Raw genomic sequence first — 16,773 nt, forward strand, 5'->3', positions numbered from 1 at the left:
ACTCCTTCCTGTAACTTCCCCAAAGCAGAACCACATCCTGGGAATTCCCCTGCATGCAGCAGGTGCTCGTTAAATACTTTTCAGCAAGTGAAAGGAAAGATGAGTAAGTCTATCTGGAGAGCAACGCAGAAACCTGCGAAGAAAAGCCAGAGGACCCCGCCGCCCCCTCGTCTTTGACCCGACGAGCCTAGCGGTGGGCAACGGTCCACGGGAAACGACCGGAACGGCAAGAAAAGGAGCAAAGCCACGTGCCCAGCCGTTCACATGGAAACCGGACGCTCCCGGGGACGCGAGCGCTCAGCACACGGTGGCAGGGGGCTCTGCCGAAAATGACCCAGCTATCGTGAACCAAAGCCAGGGGACGCCTCCGGGCCTGGAGTAAATACGGGCCACATCGGCCTCTCGGGTCCGTGCTCTCTGCGGAGGGCTTCTGACCCGTGCGTGAGAGAGGACAGGGACAGAGAGAGGTTTAGACACCGTCGGAGCCAACAGCCCCAGGCACAGATGTCGACTGGTCTAATCCCCAAAACAAACTCACGGGGAGACGGGTATGACGACTCCTCTCCATTTCACAGGCGTGGAAACCGAGGCACAGAATAAAAAGGCTTCCTGACCTGGGCCCGAGGACACTGTGCTGACCACGGCTAACTCGGACGCCGACCCAGAACCACACCGCTGTCCAGTACTCTGCCTCAGCTTCCTCCCGGATCCCTGGATGCCACGCGGCGGGGACTGGGTGAGGACGATGACAATCATAACAACGGCACGGTGACAACGACGACGGCTCTGTAAAGGACTAGCACACTAACCACATAGTAACGCGTTCCGTTTACACCTCTGTGATGCTCTACCGTTAATCCCCCTTCTGCGCTTGAGAAAACAGAGGCACGGAGAGGTAAAGGCACCTGCCCAAGGTCACACAGCCAGCGCGCGGCAGAACCAGGGTCTGGGCGGAGGCTGCGCGGGCTCCCTGCGCGGCTGTGTCCCTCTAGGCGTCTTCACGACCGTGGCCTCCGGGGGACGGAGGCTGTGTGTTTCACGCGCCATGGACGTGTCCCCGGCACTCAGCATCGAACCCACGGCAATAAGAGGACGAAGTTACAGGGCAGAGGGAAGATGGGGGAGAGAGGGAGGGAGTGGACGCCAGCAGCATCGCACCGCGCCCATGCTCAGACCTGCGCCTCTTTCCATTCTGCCGTCGTTGGCCTCGGTCCGCCTCCCGCAACCAGTGCATGCCACCTTCCCTGCTGGCCTCCTGTTCACAGCATAACCTCCCTGAAACTGAGACGCACGTCTGGACGCGACGCCAGCCACCTGGACGCGACGCCACGTGGACTGCCTCAATCGACAGTCCGGCCTCTTTTGCCATCCACCGCACCACAAAGCGGGTGGCCGGAGGCTCGCTCCTGAGCTTCGAGAATCAAGAAGGAAAGACGAAACATGCCCTTCGCCCTTAGCCACGCCAACCCCAGGAGGCACGCGGCCCGCCGGCCCCACCTCCTCACGCCGGCTCCACGACAGCTCTATTAACATCCACGGAGGGACAGGCATCACTGTCAAGCGTCACTGCCAACTCAGCAAAGCTGCCAGCATCCTGATCGGATCACCTCCACCTGCCCGCTGCCTTCTCGTCCCTGCGCTTCCTTCCCCGGGCCAGGATGTTTTCGCCAAACCCAGGCAGAAAGGAAGCAATCAAATCTTCTCCACCTAGGACGGCCCTTTCAAAGTGTGTGGTCACCAAGAGGCTCTGGTTTTCTCTGCGGCACAGAATTCTTCCCGAAACGCACACTTGGACAGGATTTGCCTGGCAAAAAGGGTTATTACTTTAAACTTCGGTTTCCGGGTCCGTGAGCTCCTTTCTCCCCAGTTTCTATGTAAAGTGCTCAAGGAGCAATATCATCTTGAATTCACAGCCACATGTTAAACCACTTCACAGGTTTATTGGAGAGCTGTTATCATCCCCGGGAACAGGTCTGAAAACCTCCAGGCAGGCTACAAACGTCGCGTGACTGATCCACGGTCACCCAGGAGAAAACGGAGGCAGTGTGCCCAGCCCCACGGAGCCTAACCCAAAACACGGCGGGCGGCATGTGAATGGGGTCTAAGCAGCTGTAGCTCAGCCTCAGCACTGTTGACATTTGGGGCCCGACAAGTCTTTGTTCTTGGGGGGCTGCCCGGTGCACTGTGTAATGTTAGCAGCACCCCTGGCCTCTACCCACTAGATGCCAGGGGCACCCGCCTTCCATGGTGACCTCCGACAAGGTTTCCAGATGTTGACAAAAGTTCCCTGGGGGCAAAATCATTGCAGCTGTGAACCGCTCGTCTAGGCGGTGTGCAGGCTTATCCTACTTTGTCATTTTAGTAGTGACATGTTTAATAGCCGTTAAGTAAAAGCACAAAAAAATGACCCACCTGTGACTTCGCTAACGTGACAGGAAACTCCCTTTGGGATATTTTTATTTAGGTTTTTAAAAAAGTGGATTGGAAGGAAGCTATTACGAAAATAAGTGGGTACCAGACGATAAAACAAGGGCCGAAAGAGCTCAGAGCAAACGCTCTCGTTCCCAGCCTCCCTTGTGACGAGAGCTGGTCGAGGCCAGTGCAAGGATATTCGGGGGACCCTTGGAGGCCGTCAACTGAATAGGGCCAGGCCATGGGGCCCATGGGTGACAGCTCATATAACCCTTAGCAGTTCCGTCTCCTGCAAGGAGCATGTAAGAGGGTCAAAGATGTGCCTCTCCAACCCCCCTCCCCCAACACTTGCTTCACATTTTCCCCAGGATTTCCCCGTACACAGAGGTTTAAAAACAAGCCTACGACCAACCGCCTGCAGAGGGAACAATTATTAGCAAATTACTTAATTAGGTTTCATCTTCAAGTAAATACCTGTTCGTTACAGCTGGACCATATCCAATATGCCCTAGTTAATGAAAACAAGAAAATAAGTATGTTTTCACAGGATCCCATTCTCACTTTTAAAAAATACTGTAATTTAGGATATGTGGAGGAATGAGACTGAAAATTAAAAAGCCAATCTGCCCATAAAAGATTATCCCTAGAAGAGTGTGAGTATGAAGAATTTTCTTGTTTTACTATACATGTTTCTGTAATGTTTCATTTTATACTGTTTCTCTGATAACATCAAAGGAGAATGAGTAAGGGGAAAAAAAAAAAAAAACGTCCCTCTAAGTAAGTCAATCACTACCATGTTGACAGTAACAGAAAACCTGGAACCTGCCAAATATAGAAATGTCAGCAGCAATCGGAGTTGTCATAACCCACCTGCGTTCACATGCCATCAATTCAGGTACTCAGGAAAGTCTTCGTAATCCTAAACTACAAAGAAAATCTGCAGAATGAATATCCCACACATCGGCCCAACCACAGAGCTGATACCCCACACCCTGGGCAGGCCTCACCCAGACCAGGCACCTTACACACACCCTGAAACAGCCAGGCGAATGAACCAGAATTGTCTCGACCCTGGGAACAGGTAGCCGAACACCTGAGGTCAGGCTGCCTAGGTCGTGCTGCCTAGACCTGCACGGACCCGCAGGTTGCAAGATGATAAACAAGAAAGGAACTGCTACGCGGAAATTCCCGCTCCATTGCCTTCAGCTGTCCCTTACTGTCCAGCCTCTTCCTCCATAAGCACGGCCGGCATCTGCCGGTCTGGGCCAAGCATCCTCCTCATCTGGCCTCTTTTCTTCCTCACAACTCTGTTAAGAATCGCAACGCGATCACGATCCCCACTGGACAGAGGAAGAAAGAGAGGATCCCAGAAGATAAGTAGCTGGCCCTGGGTCGTACACTGGTTAGAGGCAGGACCAGTTTTCAAACCGAGGCTTCTGGGCCCCAGCCACGTGCATCTCTGCCTTTCTTTGGAGCTGTGCCCTCTTCTCGTCCAAGCATCCCCATGCTTTCGGCCACCCACGCCCGTCCTTCCCCGTAACCTCTTTAAGAATAGAGAGTCTGACCCAGGGGTGAGCCCTTTCTCCAAGCCCTCCCCCGCTGAGCACAAGTGGGCTGGCACCCAGACCCCAGGGAGGGCCTAATTTACCATGTGCCCTTTTTCCTCAACTCTCTGAGTTAGTGAATTAATGACCTTGAGAAAGAAGCCGTATCAAAGGTTCCTGATAATCTCACCAAATATAACTACTAGGTCACCTTCCCTAGTGCCAGGCCGCATACCCCTGAGCCACTTGGTCTCCGGCCTTGCAAGGCTGACTGGAGAAACCACTGTCATTAACATGCACCTGTCACCTGCTCTTAACAGCAATATAAACAACAACAATGTGTATCCTCAGACCCTGCTGGAATGGTGAATCAGCCAACCCTTTTTTAAAAAACAGATAAGGCTATAGCTAGAGCAAGACCTTTTCGAATGTTCTGAGATATTCCACTTGAGAATATGGTCTACGGAAACACGTCAATAGGCACTATCCACATGACAGTCGTTACGATGTTTTAACATTAAAAAAAAAAAATTAACGTTTCTTCAAAATAAAAAGAAGGGGGAAGGGCAGCAAGCTAAATGTCAAACCACAGGTAGGAATTTCATCAATTGTAGTCCACTAAAACCAGGAACAACTGCTTGGGCATTAAAAGCATTAATTTTAAAAGTTATGTCGGAACATGGGAAGATTCTTACAAACATAAATAAAAATGGCAGGCACGACACAAGGGCAACCTTGCAAAACTAAGTACGAATCTGGACGAGAACAGGAAACGTTGACGTGTCGAGAGACCAATCGCTGCCTACGAAAAAATACTTGCAACACGCATAATAGACAAAGGGTCAGGAGCCCAATATATCGAGAGGTCCCGCAAAGCAACAGGAAAAGACAAGCCAGTGCAAAGATGTCCCAGAAGGACGCGGAAAAACATGCACGAACATGCACAGAAAATACACAAATCAGCGGGGACGATGTTGCAGGATGCTCGGCTTCTAATTTCTTAGAGAAATGCGAACGAAAACAAAGTCTTTTCTAGCCATCGAATTAACAAAATCCAGACACCCGTCCAGGGCTGGGAAGGATGAAGAGAAATGCGAATTCTCGTTCTCTGTCCCTGGATATGGACTTGCTACGACCTTTCTGGAAAATAATAAGCTGACGCCTATTAAATAGAAAACAAATTTACATAATTTTGGTGTGTGTAAAAGGATGCTGATTGATTGGAACATTTTTCGGGAACAAAATTCGGAAATGAATGCAAGCCATAGTTATTAATAGGAACACGGCTGAATTAATTATAGCAAGTTTATAACTTCAAATGTTAAACTACTATACAGGGTGAGAGTCTATGTATTGACATGTATCGCATAGTAAGTAAAAATAAAATGTAGAGTGAAGATTATAATGGAACTCATTTTAAACATTATTTCTGTCTTTAAATGTTTCTGAGATTATAGAGAAAAGACTGGACGAATATCTTGGTTATTGGCTAGCTCAAGAGTAGCACGTTAACGATTTAAGTATCTGTTGCTTTGCAACCAGAAAACTGATTAAACTGGAAAATTTGTGTAGAAATTAAATCAGAGTAGCACCAGCATGGTGGGATTATGAGTTAAATTTTACATGTTGTTAAACTATTGATGTACAAGCACTTTTTAAATGAAAGAAAAGTCAACGATGTTTAAAATGTAAACATATCTCTTTCAAATTGGAACAAAACCAAGCACTCTCTGGACCGAACCCACCGGAATGCAAGGCTTAACTGGGCAAAACCCTCTCAATACACAAGCAAGCAACAGGAGCCGGGTCAATTCCCGGCTTCCTCAAGGCTCTCAAATGGCAGGAACACAACAGGTGCTTAATAAATGCTAGCGGGTCCATTAGCGGGAGTGTAAACTATGGCCACCACCTGGTAATTATGGCTATCGAATTCCACTATGCTTCTACCCCTGATTTTAGCAACTTCTCAAGGGAGAATTTATCCTGCTGAGTCATTTACATCTATTTGCATAGATGTGCAAAAGTGAGGACCCAAGGATGTTCCAGGCAGCACTGTTCCTCCTGCCAAAAACGTGGAACTGACCCCACCAGAGAGGAATGAAATGTATGGCTCAGACAGGGAACAGACGTAACAGATGAATGTGGGGCTTGTAAACAAGTTGTTTCCTTTTTCTTTCAATTTGCATGAACTTAACATGGAAAGGAAATCAACATTGGTTTTAAAGTGGAAGAAGCAAGATACAGAACCTTATTTAGAACGCAAACCCATTTGGGGAGATAAAGGGGTCTCTCTCTCCCCCTCTCTCTCTCTCCCCACCCTCAATTCATACATATTTGCGTATGCTTGAAATTTTTCTAGAACACCCAGGAAACTATCACCTATGACTGCTTCTGGAAACAGAGCACAGCGGAGGGGAAGTACCGAAACGTCTTTCTTTCCCTTTATAGCCTTCTAGAATATTCACCTTTGTAGTGGTCTGCCGTGGCAAAGTTACCGCCTGAGCTAACGCGGACCCGACTACTCATTTTTTTAAAATAGCACGATCAAAAAAAAGTGATCTTCCTCATGCAATTGGCTAGGTCAATTCAACATCCGGTTTTAAAAGAAGAGTTTTCTAGCAATCTATACGTAGAAAGTCATTCTAATCACTTGAGAAAGCCCCTCGCCACTTTAATAGGTCACCAAAAAACCTTTGGAGGGGAACCCTGACTTGGTCTGACCCGGAAGCGTTTCAGTTAAGGGTTCTGAAACTGATGAGACTCATGAAAATAGAGATATATAAACTTAAGTTAATATTAAAAATCTGAGATTCATACCAACGTAAGAGGATCAGAAGCCGATGCCTCTGTGGGGACACAAATTTCCTTGCTAAGCTGGGGTAAGCTTCCTCCTGGGAATTTCCAGACTGTTATTATTACAAGGCATTTAGTAAGTGCTTTATGCATTTTTGCAGAATGCTCCAGGCGAGATTTTTATGAGACAGCCCCTGCAGTTCCCTTGAGTTAAGCTCTGTGGTACTCTACATGCCAAGCACCCCAGGACCTTTAAGCTTCCTGTGCCCCTCTATCTGGGACCCCCTTCCCCCCAGTCCTTGCAAGGGTCACAGGTCAAATGTCACATGCTCCGAAAGGACTACCCCAGACATCCCTCTATCATAGCCTGTACCCCATCCCGCTTGTTCCCAGATTTATGTCCTGGCGACACTGACCGCTATCCAAAACCACGTGGAGCATCCCCGGTGTAAGCTCCATGAGGACATGGGCCCCGTCTGTCTCTTTCATGGCTCTATTCCCAGTGTCTAGAACAGTGCTAGCACACAACAGATGTTCAGTCAATAATACGAGAATGAATGAATGAGGGAGAGAAACGGCTAGGCGAAGAACGAGAGAACAAATCCAATGTTTTAAAAGACCGCATTTAAGTTCTCCGTACTGGGAAAACTTAGACATCTCCAAAGATGAGGACATCCCCAAGCAAGAAGTCACCGGAGAGGCCAATGAAAGATAAACTGAGGTTCCCAAACGACTCAGAGAGGGAAGGAGAAAGCCCTATAAAACTACAATTCCTACCTAACGGTTCACAAGACCTGTCTAGAGCCGCCCTGCCCTGTCATTGGGACCCACTTCCCAGAACCTGCCAATCTCCTCCAGGACATGAAATTCACAATTAACCCAAGGGGGCAGGCAAGTAGAATCTCAACTTTATAATCGTCCATCTATCCTGGGGCAGTTTGAAATGAAGAAGCACCGCTTCAAAGCCGACCCCTCAAGGTGGGTGTTTTCTCCCCAGGACTGACACCCCCAACCCCAGCCAGAATGAATTCGGGGAGACAGACGCAGCCCTAGGTGAAAGGGGGGGAACCCCATGAGAACAACTGCTAGCTAACTGGAGTTGAACCTCATTAACATCTCATTAAGCTTCCCCAAGTCAACTCCAATAAGCCATCACATGAGAAGTCCAACAGCTCCTAGGGAAATGTAAGGATGAGGGCCACCCAGGGGACCTCTGATAGCATCTGGAGACTTTTTTTTTTCCTTTGTCTGGAGGTATCTTTGTTGCCACAACAAGGGGGGGGGGCGGGTGCTACTGGCATCTAGTGAGTAGAGGCTAAGGATGCTGCTAAACACCCATAGGGGACAGGACAGCCCCACACAGAGAATCATCGGGTCCCAAAACGTCAAGAGGGCCAGCGGCTGAGAACCGTGGTTCCCATCTATCACGCAGCCCCCAAACTGCCTTCTTCAAAGCTCTACCCCCCCCCCACCCTCAACCCCAACACATAAGTAAGGTTCCAACCTCCTGGTACAGGTTGTAGTTTCTGTGCCAGGCTGGGGAAAGCACTCGCCTCCGGATGCCCAAGCCCTTGTCGTCGTCCACACCCATTTTAATAGCACTTTCTTTCGTTCTGAAAAAAATGTTCAGGCAAGTTTTCACGGGCTTGAGTTTTTACTGGCCATTAAGGTCTGATCATTAAAAGCTAGACCTTGTCCCACCATGGGAAATCTGGAGCTGATACGCAAGTTAAACACTTGCTTCAAATTCCTCTGGCGTCGATAATTAGGTTACCCATTATCCCCCACCCCCACCCCGACTCCAGGCCACATGACTGTGCTGGAGCCAGGATCTTTGCGCCGTCACGGTAGCGAGTCAGAGAGGCCCCAGTCACTTCACCAACAGGTTGGCCTTCAAAGCAGGGGATGGATGCCCTTAGAAGTGAAGCTACAATGAGGAGTGGCGATGGCAGCAAACTGGAACCCCACCCCACCCCCAGCTTAACCCTCTGGTTTGGAACTTGTACCTGAAACACTCAAATTCAGATGTGTATGGAGCCTACTGTACTGGGACAAGAGAGATGAACGATGCTCAGTCTGACCCTTGCGAGATAAAATATAAGCAGTCAAATGTGGAAATTGGAAGGCTCGGTCTACCTGAGTGTCCATTGGAGCCAGGCTGAGTGACTTTCATCCTTAGGGATCCCAGAAGAGAGACTCCAATCAGTTCAAAAGCCTTCCGGGGCTTCGTGTCATTCATTCGTTCATTCGACAAGTGTTTACTGAGCACCTACTATGTTCCAGGCACCGTTCTAGGTGCTGGGCAAAGATCCCTGCCCCTGTGAAGCTGGCTTTCCAGTGAGAGTTCACACAGAGTGAAAATAAATAAAATATTTTGTGTATTAGGTGGCAGAAAGTGCTATGGGGAGGAGCAGAGGGGAGCAGGGACTATTGGGGTGGAGGGGATGGGGAAGGCTGCCTGAGGTGACATCTGAACAAGGATTTAAAGGTGAAGGAGCATTCTAGGCAGGGCAAACAGCCAGTGCAAAGGCCCTGGGGCAGCCTGGTCATCAGTGAGGCTGGCATGGAGTGAGACAGGAAGAAACAGGCAATAGGGTCAGAGGTACTGGGCCAGAGGCTGCCAGGCCTGGTGAGCCCCTTAAACCCTTTGGCTTTTACCCTGAGGGAAGTGGGGATCCACTGCAGGGTTTTAAGCAGAAGGGGGACAGGATCCCCCTTCCTGCTGGGTTGAGACTAGATTGCAGGGGTCAAGAAGGGAAGCGGGGAGAGCAGAGAGGAGGGAACATTCACATCCGGGAGGCGACAGCTCCAGCCGGAGCGGTAGCAGGGAGGCTGTGAGAAGCAGGAAGATTTGAAAACATTTTGAAGCAAGAGGCCGACAGATCCGGTGTGGAATGAGAGGGGAAGAGGCGAATCGAGGATGCTACAGGCTTTTGGCCTGAGCTTCTGAAGACGGGGCTGCCATTGCCTGAGATGGGGAGAACTGGGGTGGAGGGCCCCCAGTTCTGTTCGGGACACAGTGAGCTGGAGACACCCAGGTGGGGATACCGGCTTCTAAAAGTCGAGTCCACAAGTGGAGAGATTTTTCATCCACCACCATGGTCCAAAGGCCAGGTACCCCAACTCTAACTATGGGAGGGAAACAGGCAGTGTAAAAAATACACACACACACACACACACACACACACACACACATGTGTGTATACATATGCCCTACTGTTAAAAGTATACAGCTGAACCTTATTGGATTTCGTTAACCATAAGTTGTCACCATAAGTAAGTAAATAAATAAGCAAATAAACATAAAAAGAGTGTCACCTGGGCTAGAAACTTTGATTTCTAAACACAACCCTGATTAGGGGAGGAACCAGGCATGAGTGGGTGGCCGGATCCCATTCCCATCAACCGAATAAAAAATGGGTCCCAAGGAAGGACAGTCAACTGGAAACACACAACTTCATCTTTGAAAAAAATCATAACCATTGTTTAACTCCGTGCAGAACACAGGCTGAGCCACTTCCAGAGATGAACTCATTTACTCTTCGCGACCTTACGAGGTGCTTGTTTTTTTGTTTTTGTTTTGGCTCCTGTCCTCATTTTACAGATGAGGAAACTGAGGCAGAGACACGAAGTGGCTTGCCCAAGGTCGTACAGTTATGTAACAGATGGGAGGCTGTCTCTCCTGGCCTTGGAGTGTACAGCCCTAGAAAACAGACAAGCTATCTGTTTTCTGTTACATTTGGTTTCTCCTACTATCTGGAAGTTCTCATGCCCCAGCTGACTGCTCTCAAATTCTGGTTCCAGGGCACCTGCAGAAACTGGGGCATCTAGTAAGTCCGGGTGTCTAGAGGGAGGGAAGTCTGCAAGGCCAAAGACTGAGGAAAGACCGAGGGCCTGGCAGACATGAAGGCGAATCACCTGGCAATTTCTGTAGCAAAAAGTCCTTGTGAGGAGAAAAATACCCAATTGGAATTCCCAGATGAGCTTCTTAAGCTAAAAAAACGGAGGACACCCCAAAACACACTAGACTTTGAAAAACCTCATTAGCCATCCATCAAATACATCCTGAAGCAGAATCTAATTTATGGCCGCCTGTTTTTTTCTCCTCTGTAATTTAGCAGAAACAAGGACATACTTCAGAATTGACAGCAATGGTAGACCACATCCCTATCTGGATCCTTGAAGGGAAAAAAAAAAAAAAAAACCCTACTGGTGTTACAACTGCCACAGGGAGCAAGGACCCCACAGGCTCTCCTCTCTGCTAAACAGAGTCCTACTTTGCAAATGGCCAGCTCTGCAACCACTCCCAGACCCTGAACGCAAGCTGTTTCCATCCTTTCAGTAAATCTACCATGACATTGGCCTAAAAATGGGAGGCATACCAAGGTGTGTTTTGCTGTTCTACCAGATAATACCTCCCATCCCCCGAAAAAAAATAAAGCTTTCCTATGGGACTCTCCAGAATGACTTTTTCAACCCTCCAAATGCAGCCACAAAACCAGACAAGAAGGTATTTTTGGAGGCTAATCACCAGCTCCTACGAGCCAAGGCTGTTTCTCTCTCCCCATGCCTAAACAAAAGTGGAAAAACTATCAATGTCCAGGTCTGCTCTCCTGTTTACGAATAATCAAGATGGCCTGACACAGAAGTGCCCTCCTGGAACAAAGGAGGAAATCGCATTAGAGGGAAGCTAAAGCCAGAGACACTGGGATTAAACCACAGAAAGCAGACAGACCCTGGGGACTCAGCCAGACTCAGCACTGAACGTTCTGAGAAAAACTTGCTCAAGTGAAAACAGGCGGAGGTCCTCCACAGAGAGAAGCCTCACGTTACAGGGGCGGGGTGGCACGCTGGCACCGGGGTCCCGGGCATCCTCAGGTGCACCCCAAACCTGACCCCGAGAGTCAGGCGACACGTGGCAGAGGTGAGCAGCCCTACACGCCAGTCTGTTCCTCAAACTTCCCTAATTCTTTCCCGGTCCCTCCAAACCTACTCCCCCCCCGCCCCCCGCCAGGGTAATTAAGCCCTAAGTAAAACAGGACAAAAAGATGTAACCACAGGAGGGTAACGTGGATGCAAAACGATGGGGAAGGGGACAAACCTCAACCGAGAAGCCCCGTTCTAAGCCTGAGTCCCGCCCCAGCTCAGCCCCCTTTGATAACGGGGGGGTTCTTTGTGAAAGGGGGGGGGACCTCACCTACAAAGGAGAAGGGAGAACTTAAGAAGGGGGCAACTCCCTTTACCGCCCCCCACCTCGGGCACCCCATTTCCCGGAATGTTATTTTAAATTGGAGCGGGAACCCCAAAGCAGGAAGAACCCCTCCTTTCGGCCCCCTCCCCCCGGCTCTGGCCGTTCACCTTTCTCCCCCCACCCCGCTCCCTGCCGCCACTCCCCAAACCCTGGAGCCGGGCTCAAGCAAAGCGCCCCCTTCCCCCCCGTTTCCCGGGGAACTGAGTCACCCAAGTTTCCCCTCATCAGCTGCACCCCTGAAGGAGCGCCCCCCCGCCCCCGGCGGCTGCACGGCGGGACAGCGGCGCCCGGGTCGGCAGCCGGTGCCCGGGGACCGAGGCCCGCCCGGCCGGCCGGCCCGGCGCGCCCTCCGCGGGGTGGCCTCCCCGCCCGCCGCCGGCCGCCCTGCCTCCCGCCCGCCGCCCCGCGCGGCCCCGGCGGCCGCCGCGCACGTACCCAGAAGGGGTCGGAGCCATCGGCGCTGCAGAAGCCGCGGAGCGCCATGCGGCCGGCGCGGGCACCGGCGGGCACCGGCGGGCGTGGGGCGGCGGGCGGGCGGGCGGACAGGCCCGGCTGCTGGCGGCGGCGGCGGCGGCGGCGGGAGGCAGCGGGGTGGCGGACCCGGCCGCAACGCCGCCTTATTGGCCGGCGCGTCACGGGGATGCGGCGGCCCCGCCCCGCCCGGGCGCCCGGCTCGCTCGCAGCTTCACGGCGTGGGCCGCGGCAGCGAGGCTGGACCCGCACCCCTGGGCGCCCGCGGCCGAGCCCACCGCCATCCGAGGCCCCGGGAGGGTGTGCCGACCCCCCGGAAGCTGCCGGGGTCCGAGTGTCCCTACCCGGCGACCAGATTTCGAACCCTCCTGTAACAACAACAACGACCGCATCAACAGTAATAATAACCACCGGGAGAAAAGCCCATGGGCCTGAGCCCTCTTTGAGCCCGGAGCGGACCAAACGCCAGCCGCGTCCACGTTGGATCCCCTACGACTTTCCTTTCATGAGGAAAACAGCGCAGTCAGCTTGAGTGGCTTTTCCAGGGTCACCAGGCTAACCCAGCCAGCTGATCCCAGCGCTGACACAGAAACATAGGAGGTGGATACACTTAATCTGTTGGAGAAACTGAGGCTCAGAGAGGTGAAGTGATTTGCCCAAGGTCACGCAGGGGCCAATTAGTGGAAGTGGGATTCGAACCCACAATCAACTGACTCCGGAGCACACGTGGCCTCCGGGCTCCAATCAGCATCCGAGGCAGCCATGCTCTCCACACACGTGCGTAGCACCTTGTCATTTTCTCGACCCTCTTCGTACAGCACTCAGGAAATAACTGGCTTATTGAGCCCCACGGTAGAGGTAAAGAAACAGGCCTACATATATAGTAATGATTACCAGGCATTCGCCATCATTGGGCTTCCTAAGGCTTTGTTCTTAACAATAAACATGAATTAACTTGGTAATGCTTGCAACAACCCGTTGTGGAAGTACTGTTAGTACCCCTATTTTGCAGTTGAGGAGACTGAGGCTCAGAGAGGCAGAGTAGTTTGCCATAGATTGTGTAGGTAGTAAGTGGCCAAACCAGATTTTGAACCCAGGCGGACTGGTTGGGAAGGGAGGAAGCTCTAAAGCTAACCATTTTTGCCATGTTGCCTCAGAACTGTTGAACACACAGGCAGCCAGTGAGTGACAGGAGCTGGGGGTGCGGCCCAGGAGTCTCGATCCTCACTGTGACATGGGCAATGGCTTTCCTCTCTCCCCTCCTCCTAACCCCTTTCCTGATGTGTAGTTTCCATCACACACACACACACACACACACACACACACACACACACACTCACTACCACCACCACCACCACCACCCCCAGCTGCACCAACTAGAACAGAAACAATGCTTGAGATCCTCAAAGGACCAAAGGTGAGGGAAAGAGAGAGAATCGTTTTCTATATTTTATTGGCCCAGGTTCCCCTCAAGGTGAGTGAGTATTTAAGGGATAATTACTTTCAGGTGATAATACTCCTTGTGCTGTTGCTTTGACATTTGTATAATCAACAAAGACTTATTAAGCATCTAGTATAGGCCAGGTCTTGCTAAGAACAAGACAAGATGGCTGCTCTTATGGTGCTTAAAGTGTTGAGGTTTCTTGTGGGTTTTTTAAGTGTTTTTTTTTTTTTATGAAAGGGGAACAGGTTAATCAAATAATGACATAAAGAAAGGGTATCTGTGATAGAAGCTAGGAAGAAAAAAAGGTAAGTAAGAAGGCCTAAAAGGGTCCTGGCCTGCTGGAGGTAGAAGTCAGGGAAGGCTTCCTGGAGGAGGGAGGTTTTGAGTTGAGATACAAGTAACGAGTCTGATTTCATGAGCCCTGGGTTGTGTTCGAGGCTGAAGAAGACAGCTTAAGGAAAAGCCATGAAGCAAGACAGAGCAGGTCCTTGGAGGAACCTGATGACAATCTGGGTGAAAGGAATTCAGAGGGAGAAGAAGGAGAGATCGGAAGACGCCGGAGCATGCAGGATCCTGTTGACCGAAGGAGAGGTTTCAGCTTGGCCCGAACAACAGTGAGACTACTGGTACTGGTAGGTTCTAAGCCAAGCTGGAGATGGGGCAGATTTCTTTCTATTCTTATCCAAATTCTTTATTTATTCTTTTTTTTTTCAACATGTATTTATTGAGCAAGCATATGAAAAAGTGCTTGTCATCATTAGTCATCAGGGAAATGCAAATAAACCCCAGCGAAATACCATCGCTCTCCCACCAGAATGACTGAAACGAAATGTTAAGTTTGGGCCAAGATAAGGAATAACTGAAATGCTCACACTCTATTAGTGGAAGTGTAAATTGGTTCAAGTGCTTTGGAAAATGTTCTGGTGGTTTCTACCAAAGCTAAACATATAGCTATCCAGTGGCATGGCAATTCCACTCGTTCCCAAGAGAAAATAGTGCTTATGTCCATCAAAAGACATTTATAAAAAATGTTCAGAATGGCTTTACTCAAAATAGTCAAAACTAGAAACAACCTAAATGCCCATCAGTTGTTAAAAGGACGAATAAATGGTGACCCATTCACACGATAGATCACTACACAGCAATTTTTTGAAAAGGATCAAGTTATTAACACGTGCAACAATACGGATGTATCCCACAAAACATCACAAAGAACAAAATAAACCAGAAACCAGAGGACATTTCTCATGACCCCATTTAAATGAAGTTCAAGAGCAGGTAATAGGAATAGATATTGATTGAAGTCAGAATAATGGTCACATTTGGGGGGGTATGATTAAGAAGGGGTACGAGAGAGCTGCTGGAGCGTTGGAGATGTTTTATAACTAGTGGTAGTTACATGGTTTCTACACACACACATTTTAAAATTTATTGATCCAGATGCTTAAGGTTGCTGTACATGATAAACATTAGGCTTTATATAAAAATGTAAAATAGAAAATAAATAAAAATATTTATTGGGGCTGACCATGTGCCAGACACAGCAGTGGACAAAGCAAAGATCACTGTCCCCGTAAGAAGGAAGCAGAGGTTAGCCCAAACAAATGAGTATCCCTTTTTCCAGGAGCAGAAACGGAGGGGTTAGAGGGACGAAGTAACTTGTCCAAGATCCCACAGCTGGGATGTGACAGAGATAAGACCCAGCCAAGCCCTCCCTGAGCTACCCTTTCAGCCACAGACTCAGAGGCCCTCCCCTCCCCTTCCTTCCACCCCCCTTCCTCCCCATCAGTGGCTCTAGCACCAAAAAATGAACACCCTCTAACCAAGCGGCTCTGGGCCCTGGGCCAAACCCACTGAAATGACAACAAACAAAATAATTGGTGATGAAAATGCAGGATATGGATTTCAAGCATCGCCAGCCTTCGTAGACACTTCAGTGAATCGTAAGAATGCTAGAGAGACCCTTTTTATTTCCCCCTGGAATTGTAGCACCCTGTTCCTGTTCGTTTATTCTGTGGATCTTAATACTATTTGTAATCATTTATTATCTCTTTGCTCCATACAGGCCTCCCAGCCAGACTGGAAGCTCCAGCATGCTCCCTGGTTTTCCCATTCCTGTCCCTCCCCGCTGCTATCAGTCAGAGCTCTCTCTACATGAGGCCAGAGGAGTCCTATTAAAGCACCCTTGCATAAAGGCTCCCATGGCCTCCCATTGTGCTTAGCACAAAGTCCTACTGGAAATGATCCAGCAATTCCGTTTTGGGGTGCGCACCCACAAGAAGTGAAAGCAGGGACTCAAACAGATACTTGCACACCTAGCTTCATAGCAGCACTATTAAGAACAGCCAAGAGTTTGGAAGTTACCCAAGTGTCCACTGACAGATGAACAGATAAACAAAATGTGGTATCTCCATACAATGGAATATTATTCAGCCTTAAAAGGGAAAGACATTTTGACACATGCTACCGTGAGAATGAACCTTGAAGACATTGTGCTAAGTGAAAGAAGACAGTCACAAAAGGACAAAGATTGTATGAATCCACTTATATGAGGTCCCTAGAGTAGACAAATTCATAGAGACAGAGGTGGTGGTTGCCAGGGTTCTGTGGGGAGGAGAGAGATGGGGGGTTGGTGTTGAATGGGTGCAGAGTTTCAGTCCGGGAAGATGAAAATGTTCTGGATGGAAAGTTCTAAGGGATTCGTGGAGAAGAGAAAGGCAACACAATAAGCCATCAGATGGTTCTGAGGACCAAATAAAATGGAGTCACTATAGCCAAGCTGCTAAATTCCTAAAATCAAGTAGGTCGAGACCTGAAGAAATAAGTCTGTTCTTGTTTGAACTAGCCAACTTACAATG

General features: G+C 49.6%; 1 protein-coding gene and 1 long non-coding RNA gene across 4 annotated transcripts in view; one reads left to right on the forward strand and one right to left on the reverse strand.

Moving 5' to 3' along the window:
* Positions 1 to 12,559, reverse strand: part of ABCC1 (ATP binding cassette subfamily C member 1) — a 117,503-nt gene extending 104,944 nt beyond the window's left edge. The window contains exon 1 of one of the 2 annotated variants that reach the window (XM_036226247.1): positions 12,436 to 12,559. In XM_036226247.1, coding sequence (XP_036082140.1) covers positions 12,436 to 12,483 — 48 coding nt within the window. In that variant the 5' untranslated portion in view covers positions 12,484 to 12,559. Of the gene's footprint in view, positions 1 to 8,253; positions 9,904 to 12,435 lie in introns of those variants that run through there. The other variant, XM_016156959.2, reaches the window with a different exon arrangement.
* Positions 11,544 to 16,355, forward strand: LOC107516825. Of its 2 annotated transcripts, none has more exons than XR_001598384.2 (3): positions 11,544 to 11,673; positions 14,353 to 14,547; positions 15,981 to 16,355. It is a non-coding gene; the product is annotated as an uncharacterized LOC107516825 (long non-coding RNA). The 2 variants fall into 2 exon arrangements; XR_004952678.1 differs by lacking the exon at positions 11,544 to 11,673 and adding an exon at positions 12,674 to 13,329.
* The last annotated feature ends 418 nt before the right edge of the window (positions 16,356 to 16,773 follow it).

The sequence above is a fragment of the Rousettus aegyptiacus genome, unplaced genomic scaffold (genome assembly GCF_014176215.1).
Source record: "Rousettus aegyptiacus isolate mRouAeg1 unplaced genomic scaffold, mRouAeg1.p scaffold_m13_p_8, whole genome shotgun sequence".
In the NCBI taxonomy this organism is placed as follows: domain Eukaryota; kingdom Metazoa; phylum Chordata; class Mammalia; order Chiroptera; family Pteropodidae; genus Rousettus; species Rousettus aegyptiacus.